The sequence below is a fragment of the Centruroides sculpturatus genome, unplaced genomic scaffold (assembly GCF_000671375.1).
Source record: "Centruroides sculpturatus isolate CEXI.00-Female unplaced genomic scaffold, Cexi_2.0 scaffold839, whole genome shotgun sequence".
NCBI classification, from domain to species: domain Eukaryota; kingdom Metazoa; phylum Arthropoda; class Arachnida; order Scorpiones; family Buthidae; genus Centruroides; species Centruroides sculpturatus.
Genome location: NW_019384978.1, coordinates 79,336 through 103,211, shown reverse-complemented (window position 1 = coordinate 103,211; position 23,876 = coordinate 79,336). Strand labels below are relative to the sequence as shown.

Genomic DNA, 23,876 nt, shown 5'->3' with positions numbered 1-23,876 from the left:
GTAAAAAAAATTATAAATATTAGTAATTTTTAAAAATTTTTATACATTTTGTTTCCGTATAATGTTCCGTTTCTTTTCGTTTACTTCTCAGCATCCGTGATTGATCCTCAGCATCCGCAAGGGAGGAAGGAAGGAAAAATCTGTCGCAGTTTGTCTTTTGCAGGTAAGATTTTAAGTAAATTATAGCGCTTATCTGATTAATTTGATTCTTGGTAACGAAATCTTTTTTACTACAGTTTGTGTAAATGAGATAAGATTATTTGTAAATATTTTATTTTTGATATGAGTTGATAACTGCAGTAAGAATGATTATAATCCTATCCTTTATCGTACTTTTCCTGTCAAATTTTAAGAGAAAATTTTACTTTATAGTTATTTTGTAATTTATTGTTAAATATTTAAACTATTTACTTTTCAGATATATATTGTTTTATTAATAGAAAAGAAGAAAAATAATAATTATATGATTTAATGATGAAATGTTTTTCCACTTAGAATTTTATCACGAAAATTCAAGTTAAATAAAATATATAAAGTTTCTTAAATTTTAAATATACAATTTTTAGTACATTCAGATGGATATTTTGATTTCAATTTATTTTACTAATAATTTAAACATAATTTTCCTTTTAAAGTAATTTATTTTTTTATCTATTTCAAAATAATATAGCATAAATGGTTTAAATATTAATATATATATTTTTTAATTTTATTTTTTTTTAATATTTACAAATAAGGTAACCATTACACAATGTTTTGAAGTACTGTTAGAAATCAGACTGTCTTTTAATTTTTGATTACTCATCCTGACTCTGCCAGTATTGCACAGGAACATAAATTTAATAGTTATAATAGAAAAAATGTTTATTTTATAAAAGTTTTGACATATAACATATTTCTTTTGATATTAATACTTTTAATATTTAATTTAACTCTAATTTTAATCTAGAAAAATATAATTAATTTTTTAATTTTAATTTTTCAGTTTTTTAGCAGGAATATTTTGATTAAAAATGTTTCTTTAACCAATATTTTGAATAATATTTGATATAATTTGCAGACAAGTATTTTGATATTTTAATAATAATTTCAAAATTATATTCATGTTTAATAGTTTGATAATAATAGAGTTTTCAGGAAATTAACTTAAACATTTAGAATTGAAGATGAAATCTGTAATGTAATGTATGAAAGAGAATAATTCAATATATTTTAATATTGAATTTTAAATTCTTTTAAAGCATAATATTTATGTTGACTTTTTAATTTTAGTAGATTAATACAATTATCACAAATCAATTAAAAAGTCAACATAAATATTATGCTTTAAAACAATTTAACTTCCTATTATATATGATTTGCATTTATAATTATTGGATACATAATGCTGAATTACATGTCAAGAATATAGTCATATTTACATATTTCAAACATATTCATATATTAAAACTTTTATACATTGTGGTGTGTTCGGTCAGATTTAGAATAAAGATTAAAATATAATTATAATAATTATTACTCTTTATATTTACAGTTTTAATAACTTTACAAATAGTTCAATTTTTATTTCTAAATGTTTTATTTTTAAGATGATATATATCAGCATTAAAATTCTGCTTAGAATTAATGCTTCCGGAACTCCACCCACACTAACTGAATAAATCCTATTGAGATTAATATTAAATATCAGAGTTTTTTGAAGATTTAATAAATAATTTCATCAAAATTTCTTAAGACCTAATGTTAATCTACAAGTATTATTTTAATTTTGGTTCTTTTTTTTGGTTTATTAGAAAAAAAAAATAAAATAAAAAAATGGCTAAATTGTAAGTGTAAAATTTTTAAACTGCATTTCTGTTTTTCATATTGATAATATAAACAATTTTTAATATAAGATGAGATTATCAATATCCGAATTACAATTCTTCTTTCTAAGCCATTAATCTCTTTAATTATAAATATTTGTGTTTATTATTAGTAGGTGGCGTGACATGTATATCACAAAATCAATATGGACGAGGAAATTATAATATAAAAATATATTTTTATCGTTATATTTTCGTTTATAACCAACCGTAATGTAATAATACACAGATGTAATCGTTATATGCTTGCGTATTAGTTTAGAGTTTTGTTATCGATCCGGAAGTCGGCCGCCATATTGTTTGATAGTAGTACATTTTAACTGGATGGAAGGTAAAGATAATCGATGGAAATTAAATAAACATTAATAAGTGGTGGTAGACATGGATCGTGATAATCCATTTATATATTTTATATAAAGAAAAAAGAAAAAAAAACAGTTGTATCGACCGAACGTTTTTATTATAATTGAAAATAAGAGATTTGAATTTTATATTATTTTCTCATATAAGCAATGGTTATTTCTGCTGTAAATTTAAGGGAAAAAAAATGTCTTGAGTGAAGTTCAATGACCCGAAGAACGAAGTTTAAAGAAAGTTATCGATTCACATACGCGAGTTACTCATTTTTTAAAGAACACCTTAAGGTGGTTCCATTGTAAAACATGGCAGATAGTGACTAAAGAATATTCAATGTCAATAAGGAACATTGTACTATGAAATGGTGGTAGACGGCGCCGCTTTGACTAATGTACATGTACTGCAGGTGTATCCGAGCATAGATTACTGCACGGTCAGTGGTGCTGTAGCTGTTACCTGTGGCTGGGTGCACCTGTTTTGTCACTGCTAAGAAACTTCTTTTCTTAAAGGTAAACATATACAGTAGAAAGTTTTTGCTATTTCTGTTCTACGATTTATACCGTACTCTTAGAAAACAGCTTAAGTTAATTCATTGAAAGCTTATTTAGTACTGATTTTCTAGAGCTTATCATCTTGTATTACTGTCAAAATATTTTGTGTTCAATTTGTTGTTATTGAGATATTTTTATTGGTAAATGTTATACGGATAAATTTGTTCTTTGTAAAAATAAAAGTATCTTCCGACTAATGTTTAATAACTGATGAACGACTGACTGACTAATGTTGATCGTGTTCCGATGGTCAGAAAGGGATATGCAGAATACTTCGAAATGTTCTTGTATTAGTCTTTTTTGTAATTTACAATTTATGGATATATTTAATTAAAATAAGCTCTTGTAATGTTTTAACTATATTATGTATTGTTTAAATATATTACAGTATTTTGATTCATATAAAAATATTTAAGTCAAGGAATGTTACTTGTAAAAGATAAAAATACAATAGTTTTAAGTATTTTGTGTCATGCAGAAAGAATTTACCTTAAGGAGAATTATATAGTTTTGTTCTATTTGTTTACAGTTCAATGATTACTGTGTATGTGATTTTGTTATGTGGTATTTAGTTTTTGACAGGTAGGATACAGTATATTGAAATTTTTAAAATCATTTAAGATTTTTATGATAACTTACATGACCTATTTTTGACCATTAAAAATTCTTGAAGTTTAAAGCAAATTTATTCTCTATGAAATTGTAAATATTCAGCCAACATATATTTTATTAGATTTGATTTATATTAAAAACTCTCTATATCAGTTCTCTTGAAACATATTTTGGTGATCATTAAGATGGAACATATGTTAGTTTTTTGAAATTATGAACTTTTCTTATAAAAAAATTATAATTAAGAAAGAAAAAATTTGTATCACAATTATTTTAATNTAAATGAAAACCTTTATCATCAGACCAGACTGCTTTGAAAAGTTATTGTTCTTATCTTAATTTCATTCCATCATATTTTATTGCAAGGTTAAATTATCAGAATATTAAAACTAATCATACAAGATAAATTAAACATGATAATCAATTTTCAGTTTCAGTTTTTTATTTTTTTATTATTTCTTAAGTTATTTCTTATAATAATTTTGTTATTTAAAACTGTAAAACATAGACAATTTTCTATTTAAGAAAGTTATATAAGATAGTATCTTGCATTATTAAATGATATCTACAAATTATTTTGAGTTCTATATCAATCTAAATTCTTTTTGTGCTCAATTTTCTTGATTACCAGTTCATAATGTTTATTGTTCAGTTCTGTTCTTCAGATATTCTGTTATTCAGCTGTTTGTCTTTTCCGTTTTTATTTTAAATATGTTTATTGTATATCCTTATCTTTTTCTGTTTGTTATTTGAAAGCATTTTGTCTATAGAATGTTTGTTTTTTAAAGATTAAATGTATCTTATCAGCATTCTTATGTTATTCCTTTTTTTTTTGTTTTTTATTCCTAAACCAATATATCATCTATTTAAGAACATTGAGGTTTTTCCATGTAAATTCCTATAAAATTTTTTCTCTTTTTATCCAGCTAATTGCATTTTTATTTTTTTAATTACTTTTGAAGTTAATGAATTGCATTTATATTTTGACTCTTTTTAATGAAAGTATCTTTGGTATTTTCTATTTTGAATTTAATTATTTTTGCTTTATTTAATGTTATATCACTTATTCTTTAAGATTTCATATTGCACTTAGACTGTTTTATTTTTGGTATCATTCCATTTTATCATTTTTATTCATTAAATTGATTCTTACTTCAAACTCTTCTTTTCCTCTTGAGATTTATCCTTTAGAGATTTTGTTTGCTTTCCATGGTGATATCTTTAATTATTTTAGAAAACTTCTTACACTTTTGATTATATTATATTATATTCTGTTTTTGCGTAATGCTATATTTTTTTTAAATTTTAATTTGTTTTTCCTATTATTTTTTATATCTTTGTACTCAATTATCAGTATTATCAGTATATACCATCAGCAGTAAAGTACAGTATCAACTTTATTTTACATTCTATTTATACTGTAAAATTATTTAATAACAGTCATAAATCTTAGTTAAGCTTTGAGTCAAATAATAAGTTACTATAAGATTTATTACTGAACTATATTTATACTAAAATGAAAATTAATGATTAAAAGTCTTTGTTACTAAAGTAAGTAGAATTATCATCTGTAACTAATATTTATAGTTACATATTAATTTAAATTGCATTTTTTAGAATTATGAAAGATTTTTATTGCATTTGTAGTTTTTATTATGTAAATATTATAAATATGATGTGAAGAAGAGGTAAATACGAAAAGAATTTCAATAATTTTCTTACAGAAGAGTTTTGATTTTTTTTTTTGTGGACTGCATTTGAAAATATTCTTTGAGATATTGTATTCATGCATTTGCATTTGTCTTTAAGTAAAGATTGATAGCATTTACTGTTTCTAGGAAATATATTCATGAGTCACTGCTATTCTGATGTCGCAGATTTAAATAAAACATATCTAGTTCACTATATAAAAGATAAAAAACTCAAAAATAAATCTGCAATTCAGTATATACTATATTTGTTTCTTTATTAGCATCAGTTTTTATTTCTAAATTCATTACCAGTTAAATATCTTGCTTGTTATATTATTTTATAAGACATATTATAATCATTTATAATAATTACTTTCTAATATTTATCTTGTAAATTTGTTTATAAAAATATTTACTGGTATAAAATTTGGTTGTATCCTTTTTAAATTTATATATACAATATATATTCATATTATCAAGTAACATCTCATTTGTTGTTTGTTTTAATTTATTCTAATGGATGTAATAAAATTTATAATTGAATTTTCTTGTATAAGATTAAAACAATTTTTATTTTTTGAAAATCAATATTCCTTTCAGTGATTTCTAGTCTTAGTTTGAGGATTTAAAAGTTTCTATTATTTTGTAGTAAAATTTGAGATTCCTTATTTTTATTAGGAAATTTATATTATAATAATAAAAGAAAACCTCAATATTTTTTTTAGATCCAGAATTGCAATTTTAAGAACTGCTAAAATTCAATAATAATATATTCACATATTCATATATGAATATGGGAGAAAACATCTGTGTTAAATAAAAAATTACATGAAATTTACTGAATGCGAATTTTGCAGATACTGATTATACTTATTTCTCAAAATAATGATAATGGACAAGTTAAAGCTTGATGTAATTTTGGACATTTTTGAAAAGCATATTAACAGATTGAAAATTTATATATAAATGCACATGAATTTATAATTAAAAAATAAAACTGTTAAAAATTTTTATTTTTCTGCACATTTTTATTTATCTCAAATACATTAAATTTTTTTCTGTTTTTATACTTAAATGAAAACCTTTTATCATCAGACCAGACTGCTTTGAAAAGTTATTGTTCTTATCTTAATTTCATTCCATCATATTTTATTGCAAGGTTAAATTATCAGAATATTAAAACTAATCATACAAGATAAATTAAACATGATAATCAATTTTCAGTTTCAGTTTTTTATTTTTTTATTATTTCTTAAGTTATTTCTTATAATAATTTTGTTATTTAAAACTGTAAAACATAGACAATTTTCTATTTAAGAAAGTTATATAAGATAGTATCTTGCATTATTAAATGATATCTACAAATTATTTTGAGTTCTATATCAATCTAAATTCTTTTTGTGCTCAATTTTCTTGATTACCAGTTCATAATGTTTATTGTTCAGTTCTGTTCTTCAGATATTCTGTTATTCAGCTGTTTGTCTTTTCCGTTTTTATTTTAAATATGTTTATTGTATATCCTTATCTTTTTCTGTTTGTTATTTGAAAGCATTTTGTCTATAGAATGTTTGTTTTTTAAAGATTAAATGTATCTTATCAGCATTCTTATGTTATTCCTCTTTTTTTTTTGTTTTTTATTCCTAAACCAATATATCATCTATTTAAGAACATTGAGGTTTTTCCATGTAAATTCCTATAAAATTTTTTCTCTTTTTATCCAGCTAATTGCATTTTTATTTTTTTAATTACTTTTGAAGTTAATGAATTGCATTTATATTTTGACTCTTTTTAATGAAAGTATCTTTGGTATTTTCTATTTTGAATTTAATTATTTTTGCTTTATTTAATGTTATATCACTTATTCTTTAAGATTTCATATTGCACTTAGACTGTTTTATTTTTGGTATCATTCCATTTTATCATTTTTATTCATTAAATTGATTCTTACTTCAAACTCTTCTTTTCCTCTTGAGATTTATCCTTTAGAGATTTTGTTTGCTTTCCATGGTGATATCTTTAATTATTTTAGAAAACTTCTTACACTTTTGATTATATTATATTATATTCTGTTTTTGCGTAATGCTATATTTTTTTTAAATTTTAATTTGTTTTTCCTATTATTTTTTATATCTTTCTATCTATGGGAAGTAATTAAAATTATTAATCATTTTATGATACAATTGCATATCTGCTAGATATTTATTAGTAATTATTGATAAATAAATTATATGTATATTTATTTATATTTTGCAGCTGAAAAGACAAATTTAAACCAATAATAATATCTAATCATGTAACTAAATTTTATTGAACAAGAGTTCATTATCATCTTTTTATCATCAATTATTAATTAAATAAATATTATATGTAGGTTTAAAATTAAATTTTGCAAATTATGAAATTTTTAATAAAGTCTATATTAAGTGCAAATAACAATATCAAATAGGAATAATATAAATCAAATGCTGATTACTAAAATCTTTTGATTTAAAATTCTTTTCCTTTAGCAATTCATGACAATTTATTTCTATGTAGTTGGTTTTAAATTATTGTCTACATTTTAAACAATTAGTTCAATGTACAAACTGTTTGATGGAAGAAAAGACATTAAGAGAATGATAACTTTATTAAAATAGAAGTAAAAGCAATTTATTATTATAAGATGTGAATTTATAAATAACTCAATAAATCTTTAAAAGTGTCTGATCAATTAACTCTATTGCATTTTATGTATAAACTTACCTTCAGATTGGGAAAAGTATTATACAGTAAGATCCCGCTTGATGTGGGGGATGCATTCCTAGATGACAAAGTGCTAAGCGAAACAGCATTAAACAAGGTCATTTTAACATAGAGTAAATAAGGAAAGGGGAACAGGTGACCAAAAATAAGCACATTTTACTTTAATTTTAAGTTATATTATTATGCAAATCAATATAAAAATATGTTAAATAACACATAAACATATGCACACTGAAATCTAAAGTTAATTTTTTGTGATGAAAGTCCCGGCTTTTCTGAAATTCTTGTTTTTTGCAATAAAGTCCTGTAGTTTCATTTGTCTCTTTTTTTTCTTTCCTTAAGCAAATATCGGTAGCAGAAGATTGCATCCAAAATTTGCTTTTGCACTCCTTTCAAAATCTGGATCATTCACTACAATTTGATCAATGATTTCGGTTATTGTTAGCAAACTTTTACTAAGAAATATGTAGCAAGTTCTTTGGTTACTTCATTTTCAGAATCTCTGTTTTCCAGTTCCACATGGATTCCTTGTTCTGCCAGTTCTTGAAGTCATCATTGGTAAGGCTCTTAGCAGAAACCTGCAGTAACTCCCCAATATCCTGCTCGTCTACATTACATCTCCTGTATTGATTAAGTTGACAATTTGGTCAACATAGCGATACAGCAATAGGCTCTTCTTGTTGATAATTCTTGGATACCTTAAGCCATAACTTCTTCCACACTCCATTCCTGCATTTATCAGTTAATTCTTGCCAAGTGAAGTTAACATTTCCTATGGCATCCATGATGCTATATTTTTTCCAAAATTGCACAAAACAAACGTAGATTTAAGGGAAGTACAGCACTATGACGAATTGCCACCTTTTTGCTGATTGGCTCGTGTTCAGAAATAATTATATTATACACGAATCAATGAAATGCTGCGTTAAATTGAATCAGTGTTAATCGAGGCAGTGCTAAGCGGGGTCTTACTGTATTTACTTATTGATTTAAATTTTTTTAAATTAATATTAATAGTACTTTTAAATAAAAATTAAATTTATATAACTAGAGAGATTTGTATTTTATTCTATATTGTATGGTGAATTTAATGTTTTGTAATGTAATTGATATATATTGTGATTAAATGTATGTATACATCAAAGTATTATTCATAATATAAGAAAACTATATAAAATAAATATTCTTGTAAATTATTTCAACAATTGTAAAATATATTTAAAAAAAAAATGTATAAAACCTTTGAAAGTGTAGCAGTTACTTTGTTGTTCAAAAAGATTTGTAATTAAATTCATTCATAATGACTTTATTAAAATTATTTTGTATTAGTGACATCAATTATTTCTTAATTTAAAAATTATTTTAATTGCAATATATGTAATGTGTAGAAATAAAAAGTGAAAAATGAATTTTATTTAAAAATATGATAAAACATTATATAGATATGTAATGAACAAATAAAATCATGAATACTTGTTTGTTTTTATAGTAGTTTGATGTTGAAAAATTACTTTTTCAAATAATAAATTCACAAAAAAGTGATTTTTTACCAGTTGAATTTTGTTTAAGAAAGAAATTTATATTGTAAATATAGTCACTTTTTTCTTTTTTGCTTGCAGTAAAAAAAAATGTATATTAAAACAGTGTATTGAAATAGAAATATATTTTTTGCTTTTATATACAAAACAATATCTTTCTTTAACCACATTTATTTTTATTTCTTTTAAAGGTTTGATTCCATTATTTGATATCTATTGAAATTAATCTATCTTATTAAGTAGTTTTAATATAAGAAAAATGTTTTTCTTATGACTTCATGTCAGTTATGAAAAAGAAGAAACATTTTAAAAAATATAATTTATTTCTTTACCTTTCTGCATAAATTTAAGATTAGTGAAATTGTAACCATTCTAATATTAGAGGAAAAAATTTACAAATAAACACACAAAAGCTTTTCAGCTTTCTTCATTAACAGATATATAACATATGATAAGAATTAGAGTACATTAATAATTATAGAAATTACCATGTACTGTACATGAAAGTATAGTATTTGATTCAAATGCTTGAGGCTCTCTAAAATTGTCTAGTTTTATCATATCATTGTTTGGTTACTGGGTGTGCTTTATTGTGGTGATATCTACACTCAAACATATAATACTGTGCAACTTTTTAATTTCTGAATATTATTTTCTGTGTAGTTTTTTCTTTTAACATATTTGCAATTACTTTAAAAAAAATTTTTTTTGTATAAAAAGTTTTGAGAGATTTAAAGCATTGACTAAAAATTTGTTAAAAATTGAATTAATGAGTAGAATAATTTAGTCTGCATATAAATATATTATCATTTATTAACAGTATACTGTATTTGGAAAAATAAATTTAGAAATAGCTAAAAAAGAAAAAAAGATTCAGAAATTGGAACTTCAATTTTTGAATTCTAAGCATGCATGTTGTTGTAATATAAGTATTCAAATAATATAATCATCTTTTCGAGATGCATAAAATCTTTCTTAGATTTTAAAAGATAAAAAATCTTCTAAAATCTAGAATTCTTAACTGAAAATTAAATATACTCTTATTTTCTGCCAATTTATAGTATCAAATTTTAATGTGATAAAAAAAAAATTGTCTTTGATATTACAAAATAAAGATTTTATTGGTGTTGTGAATGACAGAAAATGAAGACATGTTGTAGATTTAATGTATTTATATATTTTATACTCATATCTATACTAATATTATAAAGAGGTAATGTTTGTATGTAAGTTTGGATGCAGCTACCTCCAAAACTACTCATCCGATTTCAAAAATTTTTTCACCAATATTTAGAATGGAACTTCAGGATGGACATAGGCTGTATATTATTCCGTTAAGCATGGGGGATGGACAGTTCTTTACGGTAAGCCTTCCCCGTAAGGCTTACCGTAAAGAACTCTGCTTCTATTTATACTATTTTAGATGCGGTTTTTTGCGTTTTTGATTGCATTTTAATAGAGTACGTCAACAGAATGTACACAAAGAAGGGATTTTTCGATATTCCCCCCGGGGGGAGAAGGACAGGATTAAGGCTTACTGTGAAAAACTTGGCTTCTATTATACTATTTTAGATGCGGGTTTTTGCGCTTTTGATTGCGTTTTAATAGGGTACGTCAAGAGAATGTACACTAAGAAAAAATGTTTCAAAAAATTTTCCCCCACGGGGGAAGTGTTATGCATTTATAATAGATACATTTTGAGCCACAACAAGGCGTGGCGGGGTCTGCTAGTTTGAACATAAAGATATTAATTATATTAAAATGATTGGTATGGTTAAATTGTATAATCTTTTAGTCTGAATTTTTTTTATAGTCATGAAGAAATTTATTAGCATAAGTTAAAATTAATCAAAAAACAAAATTTATATAATCACAAACACACACATATCATATTTACTCAATTAGACCCACAGGTTTAAATTACCTCATTATGGGTTACTGTAAACAATCTGTTCAAAATTATAATTGAGTATTGCATCATGTTTTTGTTGTCTGTGTTACTTTTTAGAATTATTTTTGATTTAACAAGTCTTGTGGCCACTCACATAAACACATATAAAAATTAATTTTGAAAAAAAAAAGACATGCCAAGTCGATTTTTAAAAAAATTGACCCACAGTGGATATATTTGAGTGCATATGGTATATAATCCAATAAATTGTCTTTTAACATTCTGTATTTTGTGTAATCTGCACCAAATATTTCAATATTAATTTTTATATTTATTTATATATTCTTTGCTAGGGTATAAATTGCAGTTGATTAAATAGTGTTTGAGTATTGTCTTTATTCTGAGAATAAGAGCAAATGGAATGTTCTTGATTAATGTAATATTGACTAACTGTTAATGTTTCAAGTAAATTATAAAATTTAGAATAATCTAGTTTTTACAATTTATGACATCGTAAACATTGTTAAAAGTATTATTGCTTTTTATGTTATACACAAAATACATACAAAAAGAATAATAACTACAATCTATTTTAGAATAACTTACTAAATCAAAAGTTTAGAATTACAAATTCATTTTCTAGATTTCACAAGTATAAAATCTATTTTGTATTTTTTTTTTTTTTTACATTTCAGAATATATATAGTATAAATATTATAAATTTATAGTGATCCTATTAAGAGTTTTGGAAGTTAAGAAATTTGCAAGAAGTTACAGAAAATAAACATTTTTGATGTTTTCAAAAATCTCTTGGATTACAGTTTTTGTGCTATTGTTTGGCTGCAATTTGAAAAATTGTAAACCTATAAATTCCTAGTCGTCCATCCATCTGTCTTTTTTTAATCTTGAGAATGGAGTTAGATATATGAAAGATGAGACCAGATATGGAAAATGAAGGCCTCCGTTAACTACAAATGAACTTCCAATACAAACTGAAAGTCACATTATTTCTATTCAAAACTTCCTCTGAAAGCAGAAAGATGACTGACATGACTCTATTGTTAAAGGAAAAGTATGATGTACAGGGGCAAGCCAGTACTAATTTAAGATGGAGAGCATATATTTTAAATTAAATTGAAAATTATGATTAAAAATTGCAGCCCATCATTGTGATGATGTCACAATAAATAATTGTTTATTCTATTTAATATGCAATCTTTTTGGATATTTATTTTAATTTTATATAGTTTTATTTTATCTAGTTATAACATTTTCTATAAATTAGAAATCATTTTATGTATTGAATTTTTTTAAAATAAAAATGAATGAATGGTGGCATAAATTTGAATAATTAACAGACTATATAAGATTTATTTATGGATAATTGAATTTCTTTGAAATAATGCATATTTTTTTCTCCCTTATAATAAATATTTATTATTTGTATTCTGTAATCAGTATGTATGCATGTGTTAGGAAACAAAATTTTTCTTTTGAGAATATCTTATCACTTGTTTGAATGAAAAGATATATTTTGCATAATAAATAAATAAATACATTACAAAAAACAATTATTAATAAATCAAAATGAATAAAATGCATAATAATATAAATAATTTAAATTTATATTAATGTTTAAAAAATAAATTCAAAAAATATAAAATTTTTGTTGATAGCTAAAATAAGGCAGTTGTCATGCCTGAAGAAAACGAACAAGAAATAGCATTACAATCTTGTGACACTTTTGTTGTTCTTCCTCCTTCGTCTTCAAAGGGATGTATTATTTTTGGAAAAAATTCGGATCGACCAGCTGAAGAGGTGCAGGAAATTATTTATGTGAATGCCAAAGACCATGAAGCTGGAGCTAAAGTGCAGGTATGCAGGTTTGAAATAATGTTTTGCACATTAAATTATCATCTCTTACAAAACTGAGCATTAAACATTTTTTTAGTGTACTTACATTGAAATTGATCAAGTAGATCATACTTATGCTGTTATCCTAAGTAAACCAGCATGGATGTGGGGAGCGGAAATGGGTGCTAATGAACACGGAGTTTGCATTGGTAATGAAGCTGTTTATACCAAATTGAATGGACCTGATGATGAAAATGAGAAACTGTTAGGAATGGATTTAGTTAGGTAACTTTACATTTTCTGTATTGTTATTTTTGATTTAAATTGTTGATTATCTTCAAGTAAATTTTAATATTCTTAGGCTAGGACTTGAAAGAGCATCAACTTCTCGTCAAGCAGTCAAGATTATTGGAGCACTTCTTGAACAGCACGGTCAGGGTGGACGTTGTTCAGACACAAACCCTAGTTTAATCTACCATAATAGTTTCTTAATTGCTGATCGAAAAGAAGCATGGGTGCTAGAAACAGCTGGCAGTCTTTGGGCAGCTGAATGTATAGTTGGTAAATAGGATTTATTTGAATCTTTCTTTTTAATAAAATAAAAATATGTATTTGATAAACATGCATTAACTTTTAACAGATGGTATCAGAAATATATCAAACTGTTTATCAATTGGTACCAAAATAGATCTAATGTGTGATAATTTAAAGGAACAAGCTCAAGCAAAAGGACTTTGGGATCCAAGTAAGGGAGATTTAGATTTTGCTAAAGTATTTGGCGAGAATAATGAAAATGCAAGACATCGGTATAATTGTGGAAAAGAATTATTGCTGAAACTGTCTGCCTCAGGTAACTGTTACTTGTATTTTATAATGTATATTAAAGTTAAATAAAATTTATAAGAAAACAAAAGATGTTAATTCAACTACATAAACAACTATGATGGCATTTATGCTAAACAAAACATTATTATTCATAATAAAAACTTTTGCTGACAATAATTTCTGTTAATTGAAAGCAATCTCTTATTTACAAAACAGTGTGGAAAATTTTCATTATTTCATATGCATATTTATTATCAAATTTGTTTTATTAGAGAGAGAAATGATACTACTAAAAGTGAAATGGTCAATAAACCATGTATCTTTTAACTTTTTGAAATGTAAAGTTGAATGATGATTAACACTTTTTTGAAAAGGATACAAGCATTTTAGTGTAACAACTAATATGTAAAAGAATATAAATTTATATATGAAAATACATTCATATACCATTTATTTCAAGATGACATTAATTAATTAATTAAATATGATTATTTTTAATATGATATTCATATTGATAAATTCATGTATTTTCTTTTTCATTTTAGAAAAACAGATATTTAAGCTGTTTTATTTAAACAAATGGTTATTATTTTATATAAATACAAATAATAATAATCAACATATTGTGAATTTTTTTTAAGATTATAATCATGTCATCAATGTAATAGAATGCATTATCATTTAAGATATTCTTCAATCAGTATATGGACTGTTTATTTTGAAAGTGTAAGTTCAGTTTTAGAAAAAATTGAGAAGTCACATAATTTATGTATAATTTAGTGTGAACTTTTTATTTATAAACAATTCACACTTAGTATTTTAAAAATAACCACATACTTTGATCAATTAAAAATTTGTCAGTAAATGACATTGCATAACCATTGATTATAAAAGTGGTGTAAGTCCATTTTTCGCAATCTAATTAACCACTTATAGGCATCCATAAATTGTCTGCATTTTTCTTGAAATTTTTACTACCCCCCTCTTGTCCCAGTTTGTCCAAGTTTCTGTAACCTTTTCCTTCTCCAGATGTCCAGCATAACTCAACTCCTGTTAAAACCTTCATCACTTTATGAATGATAGATGTCATAAGTAGTAATGAAACATACAAGAAACTTTGTAATAAATATGATAAAATGCATAAAGTATATAAAATGAAATAAATGAATGTCCACCAAAACTCAGCCCCCCTTGTCTGACTTGTCTTAACATCCTTCCTCCTTTCCAGTGTGGACATAAATTATGGACAGCCCCTTATAAGAAAGGAGTAAAACTATGAATTTTACCAACAAAAGCACAGTTTGATGGAATGAAAAAATCCACATAAGAAGCCTAAATGAAAAGCAGTGTCTAATGATAAGGTCATAATAATGATAAACTTATAAAATAGTTTAACAATAAGTAAATATTTTTAATGATGAGAATAAACAACACTATTTTATTTCTTGTTATTATTTATAAACAAAATCAGAATAAAACAATGTGTTTCAAGTGAAATTGAATTTTACATAATTGAAATTTAATGATTTTTATAGTTCAGTAATTATGAAAGTGGTGCAAGTCTATTTATGACCTAGAAAGAATATATTGGCTTAGTTAAATTCACATAGAAGTCTTTATGTAATCAACTTACATATTTATAAAGTAATAGAAACATTGCCAAACTTAGTATGCTTTATTTATATTTTTGAATCAATTAAAATGTAAATCTTTAAATATTTCAAAAGAAGAAAAAATGGACTTACACCACTTTCAAAACACTTAAACAGTACATATTACAGTTATATCCATGAAATTTTTAATTTTTCTGTTTATAATTTACTTATTTTTCATATTTCTTGAATTATATTAAATATGTCAAGGAATAATTTAATTTTTATTATTTATTTGTTAATTTATATTTAAATACTTTAGATTCTTCTTTTTCTCTTCTCAATCTATTTGACTTCAACAGGTAAGTAATATCTGTTGAATCACAGTTGTTGAAATTAGGTCCTATACATGTACCCATAGGGATGCCATCTTTTTGTTTATACCAATAGTCATTGTCTAAGACTAGCATTATTAATTCATTTAACCATTTTGGATTTTTAATAGTGTTGTAACGAATAGTATATTCGGCCTCAGGCCGAATACCGAATATTCGGCCAGGAGCGTGGCCGAATAGCCGAATATTCGGCCAAACTATTCGGCTCGATTAATGCACGTACGAAAATTGGCGCGCAAACCGCATTATGGCAAGGATCCTGCTCTCTATTGGCCCGCTGTCACTACGCTTCGCCAATCGCGTTAATTCTTGGCAGTTGTAGCCGACAGACAAGTGTCATGGAAGTATGTGATAAATTATGATATCAAATGACCTACACTTGTAAATAACGGAAAAAAGAACAGAAAAGGACCGCGAAGTGAAAATGTGAAAATAAATAAGAAATTGAGTTGATAACATAATCAAACGAGTCGAGGCAGCTTATTGGCGCGAAATTCATGGCCGTCAATGCCAAACAATTGTTGTCATAGACTTCGGAAAGCTAAATGCTTGTAATGAAAGTCACTTAGCATGCACAGGCGAAAGCCTGGGGCCGTTCAGGCTATCAAGCTGTCTCGAATCTGTGAAATCATAACTGTGACTTATATCGACGTCCTATCTATCTCTTTTCCCCGTTATCACCAGGCTGAGTCACGTAATTGTAAAATGGAAACTCTATGACGGAAAAGTGACGAATCGAAAGTATCGTGAGCACTTATTATGATGTATGCACAGGCATACGTGGATTAGAGTGATAGAGGAAAGAGAAAAAGAAGAGCAAAGACGAGTGCTTAAAAAGGATAGGCAGGGTCAGACCCTCAGATGTGCGAGAATTCTTCAATGATAGACGTGTACCTGTGCTGATCTTTGTAATTATAAATTGTGAATACATGTGACTAATATTATTTTCTTTTTTATTTTGTGCATGTTATAAGTTATAAATACATATAAACAAACAACACTAACTCGATAACATTAAATCTAAATAACAAAATGATTAATTTACTGTGTTTTTGTTATTTATTACTCCTGCGTTTAGGTATTCGGTATTCGGCCAAATAGTGATTAAATATTCGGTATTCGGCCGAATACCGAATAGTAACCGAATATTCGTTACATCACTAATTTTTAATGTTTCCTAATTTTTGTTTTATTTTTACTGATGGATGGATACATATTCTTGACCTCTAGTGATGGTAGTCTAGTGTTTGCATTGATTTTCTTTATCTTTTCCAGGAAATCATCAGTATTTGGTATGCTATTGTATGATACATCAAATTATTTTAGTTCTTAATAAATAATTCTAAGTTGTAAATGAGTAGTAGTTTTTAATATTGATCAGTAGTCTGTAGCTTACTGGGTTTTTTGTTTTTTTATTCTAAAGGAATATTTTGGTGTTCTATTATTCAATTTTAAAATGTTTTTTGTTTTGTCTTCATATACAGTGGGTGATCGGTTAATGAACAGATCGGATAACAAACACTTTCACAAAAGATTTTTATGATTGGACAACGAACACATGTTTGGATAAGAATACTTCCCTGAACAAACACAAGAAGAAGCGATGTAAAATAACGAATACCGGATTTTTTTTTTTTTTTTTTTGTTTTCGGGCAACAATCCGAAACTTTTTGGAGCGTGGGAGACTTCGACATTGACATCGACGTTCAACCCAGTATATACTGATCAGGTAGTATTCCCTCGAACTTTGAAACTCTCCGTTGTAATTCCAGCATTTTATATTTCTGACAGAAACAATTCTTTTACGTTTTCCTCTGAAAAAAGCAGATTTATACCGATATCTGCTATTAAAGATCTTTTGAAGAAGTGGGAGGATGTCAGAACAATGGTCTTAAAATGGCATCCAAACTAGGTTGCGGTTAATAGGCCTGTAGATCTCTACAATTACAATGGTATTAATTACTTCTGAAAAATCATGAAGAAGACAGAAAAGCAACCGGCACTGGACAGATTCTTTAACTCCCACAAACGGAAAAAACACGACTAATAAAAATGCAAGACCGTGTATATATGTATTTTTATTATTACATGTGAATAAACATAGTAAGAAAGTATATATATATTTTTTGGGGGGTCTCCAGAGCGAATTAATCAAATTCCCATAACCGATTATCTATTTACCATAGGTTTTTTACGAACAATTCGGATAATGAACAAAGTCTTGGAACAGATTATGTTCGTTCACTGATCACCCACTGTATTTTGTTTTGGATCTTTAGATCTATAACAACTTTTTTAAAGCTTTGAATTATGCTGTGTGTCAGATCTGTTAGTAATTCAAGATAATTATTTTGATTTATTAATTCATGTATTATTTCATCATAACTGTTTTTCCATTATAATGAACTGTTTGGTTTTATCAGCCTTAACTATTGTTTAAACAATTTTTAAATGAAAATAAGTTGTCATTGTAACATCATCATATTTAATTATGCTTTGCTTAATTTAGGGTTAATAAAAATTTTTTTTGAATTTTTTAAAAAGATTGTCCTTTTTCACTTTAAGTTTTTGATCTTGTGAGACTTGAGTGTTCTGCACATTTTCCATGTTAACGATTAAATTGGTCCTGTTTACATTCCCCAGTCCATTAAATTCTGTGACTGTACAGTGTGATAAACCCACCTACAGGAAAAGTGCACTAGCATGAAACATAACGAAAAAAGTGCCTGGATGTTTATAGATTTTTTTTTTTGAACAATGACTGTTCAGTTAGAAATTTTCTTGCTTATTCTTTTTAATAAGGATTTATCTGTAACCTAATCAATGATTTCCTTGTGCTAATTAGGGATTACTTTTTAAGATTACTGAAATTACAAAAATTTAATACAAAACAGAAACAACATATATTTTTAATAATTAATTTTAAAAAATTTTTATTTCAACATAAATGAATTTCTGTAATTCCAAAACATTTTTATATTTTCTTCTTTTTTTGAACAGAACACTTATCGGTATACCATTATGAAACCTTTCAATAATTTTTTCACAATATTTAAAAATGTTTATTCTTTATTAAAGAATACTATTAATATGATGTAGTCCATTTTAGAAATTGATAAATTTATTAATTCTTTTATATAAGTAACTTCTAATGTGATTATTAAGTGGCTGTCTTACATGATTTTGTAATTATTATGAAATTTAATATACAACTTAAATATTTCAAATTTTATTTAGGTGAATTTGATACTTTGGCTATGTTCAAAGTTCTCAGGGATTCAGAAAGTGGCATTTGTAGAGGAAAAGATCATGAACGTCCTACGGCTTCCAGTCAGGTATAACAGCATAATTTTTATTATAAATTTTGTTTTTTAAAGTTGATATATAGTAACTATAACTTAACATTTTCTGTTTTTGGTAAAATTTTTTTTTTTCATTTGTTCATTGAAGTGTTATGAACAGAAAATTTCAAAACTGAATTTCATTTTCTTCATATTGCATATATAATTGCATATCAAATAATTTTAAAAATCTTTTATAAAAAAAATAGTAGATAGTTTGTATGCAGGGATGTATAAGTAGTTTCAGATATACAAAAGAATGTTTATTTATATGATATTTTATTAGAAAACAATAGCAAAAATATTTAATAATGTAAATTTATGTAAAAGAAATTTTTTCATATTTTTAATCATGTAATATGAATTAACAATCAAAATATGAAAGATGTTTTTATGAGAGTACTAATTGTTTAATAGTTTTTTTTATGCATTTCCAAAACAGAAAAGGAATTGAGAAGTATTAATGAAACAAAATATATTGAGCTATTCAAATAATCAATTGAAGGAAATTTCAAATTTGCCATACAATAGAAAAAGTTATATTTCTTGAGACTACACATACAAGATGAGTCAATTTCTTTCGGTCCCTTCACATGCTGTTGAGGTAATAACAATTCCACGGCGGAGTCAACCTTTTATTGTAGGCTACTCATCTTCCATCCAATGCAAAAAAGTTAAAATTGTGGCACAATGATACTTTTTAAAAAGGTATTTATTAATTTTATCATTGTTCCACCACTAGAGGACTATTTTAACTTTTTTGGATTGGATGGTGGATGAGTACTCTACAATAAAAGGTCGACTCCGCCATGGAATTGTTATTACCTCAACAGTGTGTGAAGGGACCAAAAGAAATTGACTCATCTTGTATATGGTAGTCTCAAGAAATATAATTTTTTCTGTTAAAGTAAATTTGTCCCGGCAATTTTTTAAAATGAAATTTCCTTTGTTCGTAAAATACTGTTTCAAAATTTCTGAGTGTATTTTTTAAATAAACCGTGAAAGTTCTATTTAATTTTTAACTCAATTCAAAAGATTTTTTTACTTTTCCCACCAAATTAACAAAATATTCTCTTTGCTATCAAACAATATAAAACATTTTTTATTTGGTTCATTTAACTGCATTTCAAACATACAATATTAGCAAATTAATTTTGAAAATGTAGAAAATCAAAATTGTAAATAGATGTGTTAGTATTTGGTTTGCTTTTACATCTGCATGATAATCAATATTTTATAAACATTTAACAAACTGTGTTTAGGGTTTAACATGATAAATATGAAGTATCATATCAAAAAGACAATCATGTCAGCATTGTTATTCAGAAACTAAATCCATTAATTCATCATAATATAGTTTAATTTTCTAGGTACGTACATAATTTAACTTATAAAACAAAATTTTATTATAAAGAAAAGAAAGGTGATCAAAATAAACTTGGATTACTACTGATATATTTGAGGATCTATAATTGTTTTTCAAATTTATAGGTATCAGTACTGTCATCTTTAGATTCTTCAAGGCCCTGTTGTCACTGGTTCACTGGAACTCCAGACACACGTCACTCTGTATTTAAGCCTTTTGTATTTTGTTCGAATGCTCGGATTTCTCCTCACATCATATCTCCTGTCTTCCCCAGTGACGAGGATCCAGCAAAAGTTAGTATCATTCATTATTAACATTTTTACCATTTTATATTATTAATTCTAAATTTTTTTTAATAGGTTAAACCAAGATTCCAAAAAACTGTGGATCGCAGGCACAATTTATACAAGTATCACGAGAAAGCTTACTCTCTTATGACCAGCGACAGTCCCAAAGGGAAAGAATTGAAAAATACTATGCTTCGACTGGAAGCAAGCTGCATTGAGGAAATGGAACAGTTCCTAGATGGATATTCGGTAGAAAACTCTAAGGATGCAGAAGACTTATTTAAAGATCTGGTGGAATCCGAAATGAAATTTTACAAATAATATGATTTGTATCGTATTGTAACTTATCTGCTCATTTGCCTTGCACTTGGCTGATGCCGTTATTCGACTAGATATATATCGTTTAAAGAACAAAAGTGTTCTTTTTTTTCTAACTCGGAGTAATTACTCCACGACAATATTTAAAATGTGATGTCTTCTTCTTTATTTCCACTCGAATGTCATTTGCAGGACCAAAGATGTTTGTTGTTAGCATTTGTAGATTGAATGTAGTAGCTAACAGCATAAAATTTTTTTACTTTGCATATGCAAAAACTGGTCTGTTGTATATTATGTCTTTAAATTGTAAAAAGTTGGTAGAAAATTTTATTTATGACCCTAATGATTAAGATAATTTGATGCTGTGATTGATTTTAAAATTGTGATATTTTTTTATTATAATTTATTTAATGCTTTTATGTCAACAATTCAAATATTGATAGTTGTAACATGATTTTTAAGGGATTTATTTATGTTGCATTGAGGTCTAATTTTGTTGCTTAATGTCTAGTCGTGGTTTGACCGCATCTGTACTGTTGTTTTAGTCATTCGAACAGAACATCGGACGTAAACCCATGCATTGTAACTGAGCTAATTTTAGATTTAGGCCATACCAAAAATATGCCTGGATGTAAAACATTTGCCGTTACGTAATTATCTTCCGAATTGAGGTTTGCTATATTTGTAAATTCTTTTTCTCCCATTAGATCGTTCATATTGACGTACATAATCTTGTGATCGTTAACAAGCTACATAGTGGCTGTATGTATTTTAAGAATGTGTATAAGAAAAAAAATCTATTTGTTTACTTCAAAGTACAGCAAGATATGCTGTAACTTGTTTTGATTTTCACATCTATAAATGAATTTTGCAGTATTAATAGGTATTGATTGATTACAATGTTTCTTTTTTATAGATACCAAAATGTGCTTGTGAAATTTGTGGTTAATAAAAGCACTGATGCAATTGATTTAATTCTCTTTTTGTAGAATTCTATAAACACACACCCAATATTTACTAAATATGGATAACTTCATACAATAAAATCTTGTACGACAACCTTCAGGATATAGTTTCTGGCCACTTCAGTGGGATTATAAAATTGACACAGTTCCATTCTGAATCTTGCTAAAAGGTTAATACAATTATAAATTCCCTTTCACACAGAGTAATGCATCAACATTGAATTAATAGTATTGAAGTCTATTGCAAACAGCTTACAAGAGTACATGTACTATACAAGTGAATGCATTTCAAGTATTTAGTATCCATAATAATATACTGGACAATACAACAATTGTTCACACAATTTTTTTCTGAATTCTTCTGTTAAAATAGTGTTTAAATATTTTACTATCATTTCTGTCTATGGGTTTTAGTAGCCAGACTGAATCAATGTTTATGAAATGGTAGTAAAAGGTATAGTCTGGAACACAAGAAATAAATAGTGGTCTCTTTTGGGCAGACTGTCTTTAATTTTATTAATAATAATAATCTCCATTGGATGAAATTTACAAAAGTAAAAGGTTTTACTTGAATGCTGAGATCCCCAATACATGACAAACTGTTCCAAACCATAGCAACAAAGTTCTTTTAAAATGCTTTAGATAATAGTTTGAGTTTAGGAATTAAGTTTTCCTGATTTATCTTTATTGCAAAAAATGTCACTTTAGGACATTTACCTGGCCAACAGTTGCCTATGTTGTCACTTTAGTGGCTACCAAGATGGAGTTTGATTTATCTTAAAACTTATGTGGCCACCCCTGAAATTCCCCTGTAAAAATTATAACTGAAGTAGTCATAAAGTGACCACTTCAGTAGGTATTTCATAAATTTTTGAGGGAAAAAATGTATTATGTCAAATATCTTCAGTTACTGACATGGCATCTGCCAAATGTTACAGTTCCTAGTTTAATCTATAATTTTATTTTATGCAAGAGTGAATAGTTTTTCACTTCACTTCATTTCTTAACTGAACATTGAAGAATTTATTAATTATAATACAATAAAACCCCACTTAGCGCTGATTCAATATAATGCGGTCTGCTTGATGCCTAAAAAAACGCTCAAAATTTACGCTGATTCAAATTAACACAGTATTTCATTGATTCATATATATGATTATTCCCAAACACGAACCAATCAGCAAAAGGTGGAAATTTGTCATAGCGCTGTACTTTCCTTAAATTTATGTTTGTTTTGTGCAATTTTGGAAAAAATATAACATCATGGATGCCATAGGAAATGTTAACTTCACTTGGCAAGAATTAACTGATAAATGCAGGAACGAAGTGTGGAAGAAGTTATGGCTGAAGGTATCCAAGAATTATCAACGAGAAGAGCCTATCGCTGTATCACTATGTTGACCAAATTGTCAACTTTTAATTAATCAATACAGGAGATGTAATGTAGACGAGCAGGATATTCGGGAGTTACTGCAGGTTTCTGCTAAGAGCCTTACCAATGATGACTTCAAGAACTGGCAGAACAAGGAATCCATGTGGAACTGGAAAACAGATTCTGAAAATGAAGTAACCAAAGAACTTGCTACATATTTCTTAGTAAAAGTTTGGTAACAATAACCGAAATCATTGATCAAATTGTAGTGAATGATCCAGATTTTGAAAGGAGTGCAAAAGCAAACTTTGGAT

At 26.2% G+C, this 23,876-nt stretch overlaps 1 protein-coding gene across 3 annotated transcripts; it reads left to right on the top strand.

Moving 5' to 3' along the window:
- The first annotated feature begins 91 nt into the window (after positions 1–91).
- LOC111632713 (secernin-2-like) lies at positions 92–22,195 on the top strand. 3 transcript variants are annotated; one of them, XM_023377221.1, is made up of 8 exons: positions 92–163; positions 12,924–13,122; positions 13,199–13,386; positions 13,463–13,662; positions 13,742–13,951; positions 19,151–19,248; positions 20,746–20,913; positions 20,980–22,195. In XM_023377221.1, exons 2-8 carry the CDS (start codon positions 12,943–12,945, stop codon positions 21,226–21,228), a joined length of 1,293 nt encoding a protein of 430 aa, XP_023232989.1. In that variant the 5' UTR covers positions 92–163; positions 12,924–12,942; the 3' UTR covers positions 21,229–22,195. The 3 variants fall into 3 exon arrangements, with proteins under 3 accessions (XP_023232989.1, XP_023232988.1, XP_023232987.1); XM_023377220.1 differs by lacking the exon at positions 92–163 and adding an exon at positions 2,048–2,196 and having other exon boundaries at positions 20,980–21,228; XM_023377219.1 differs by lacking the exon at positions 92–163 and adding an exon at positions 2,204–2,731 and having other exon boundaries at positions 20,980–21,228.
- Positions 22,196–23,876: the final 1,681 nt, after the last annotated feature.

Excerpts from the sequence above, each read along its gene's own strand:
- LOC111632713 (XM_023377221.1), top strand. The coding sequence starts at position 12,943 with ATGCCTGAAGAAAACGAACAAGAAATAGCATTACAATCTTGTGACACT. Across the intron at positions 13,663-13,741 it reads GGCAGCTGAATGTATAGTTG|ATGGTATCAGAAATATATCA; the intron begins GTAAATAGGATT and ends AACTTTTAACAG. Across the intron at positions 19,249-20,745 it reads GTCCTACGGCTTCCAGTCAG|GTATCAGTACTGTCATCTTT; the intron begins GTATAACAGCAT and ends TCAAATTTATAG.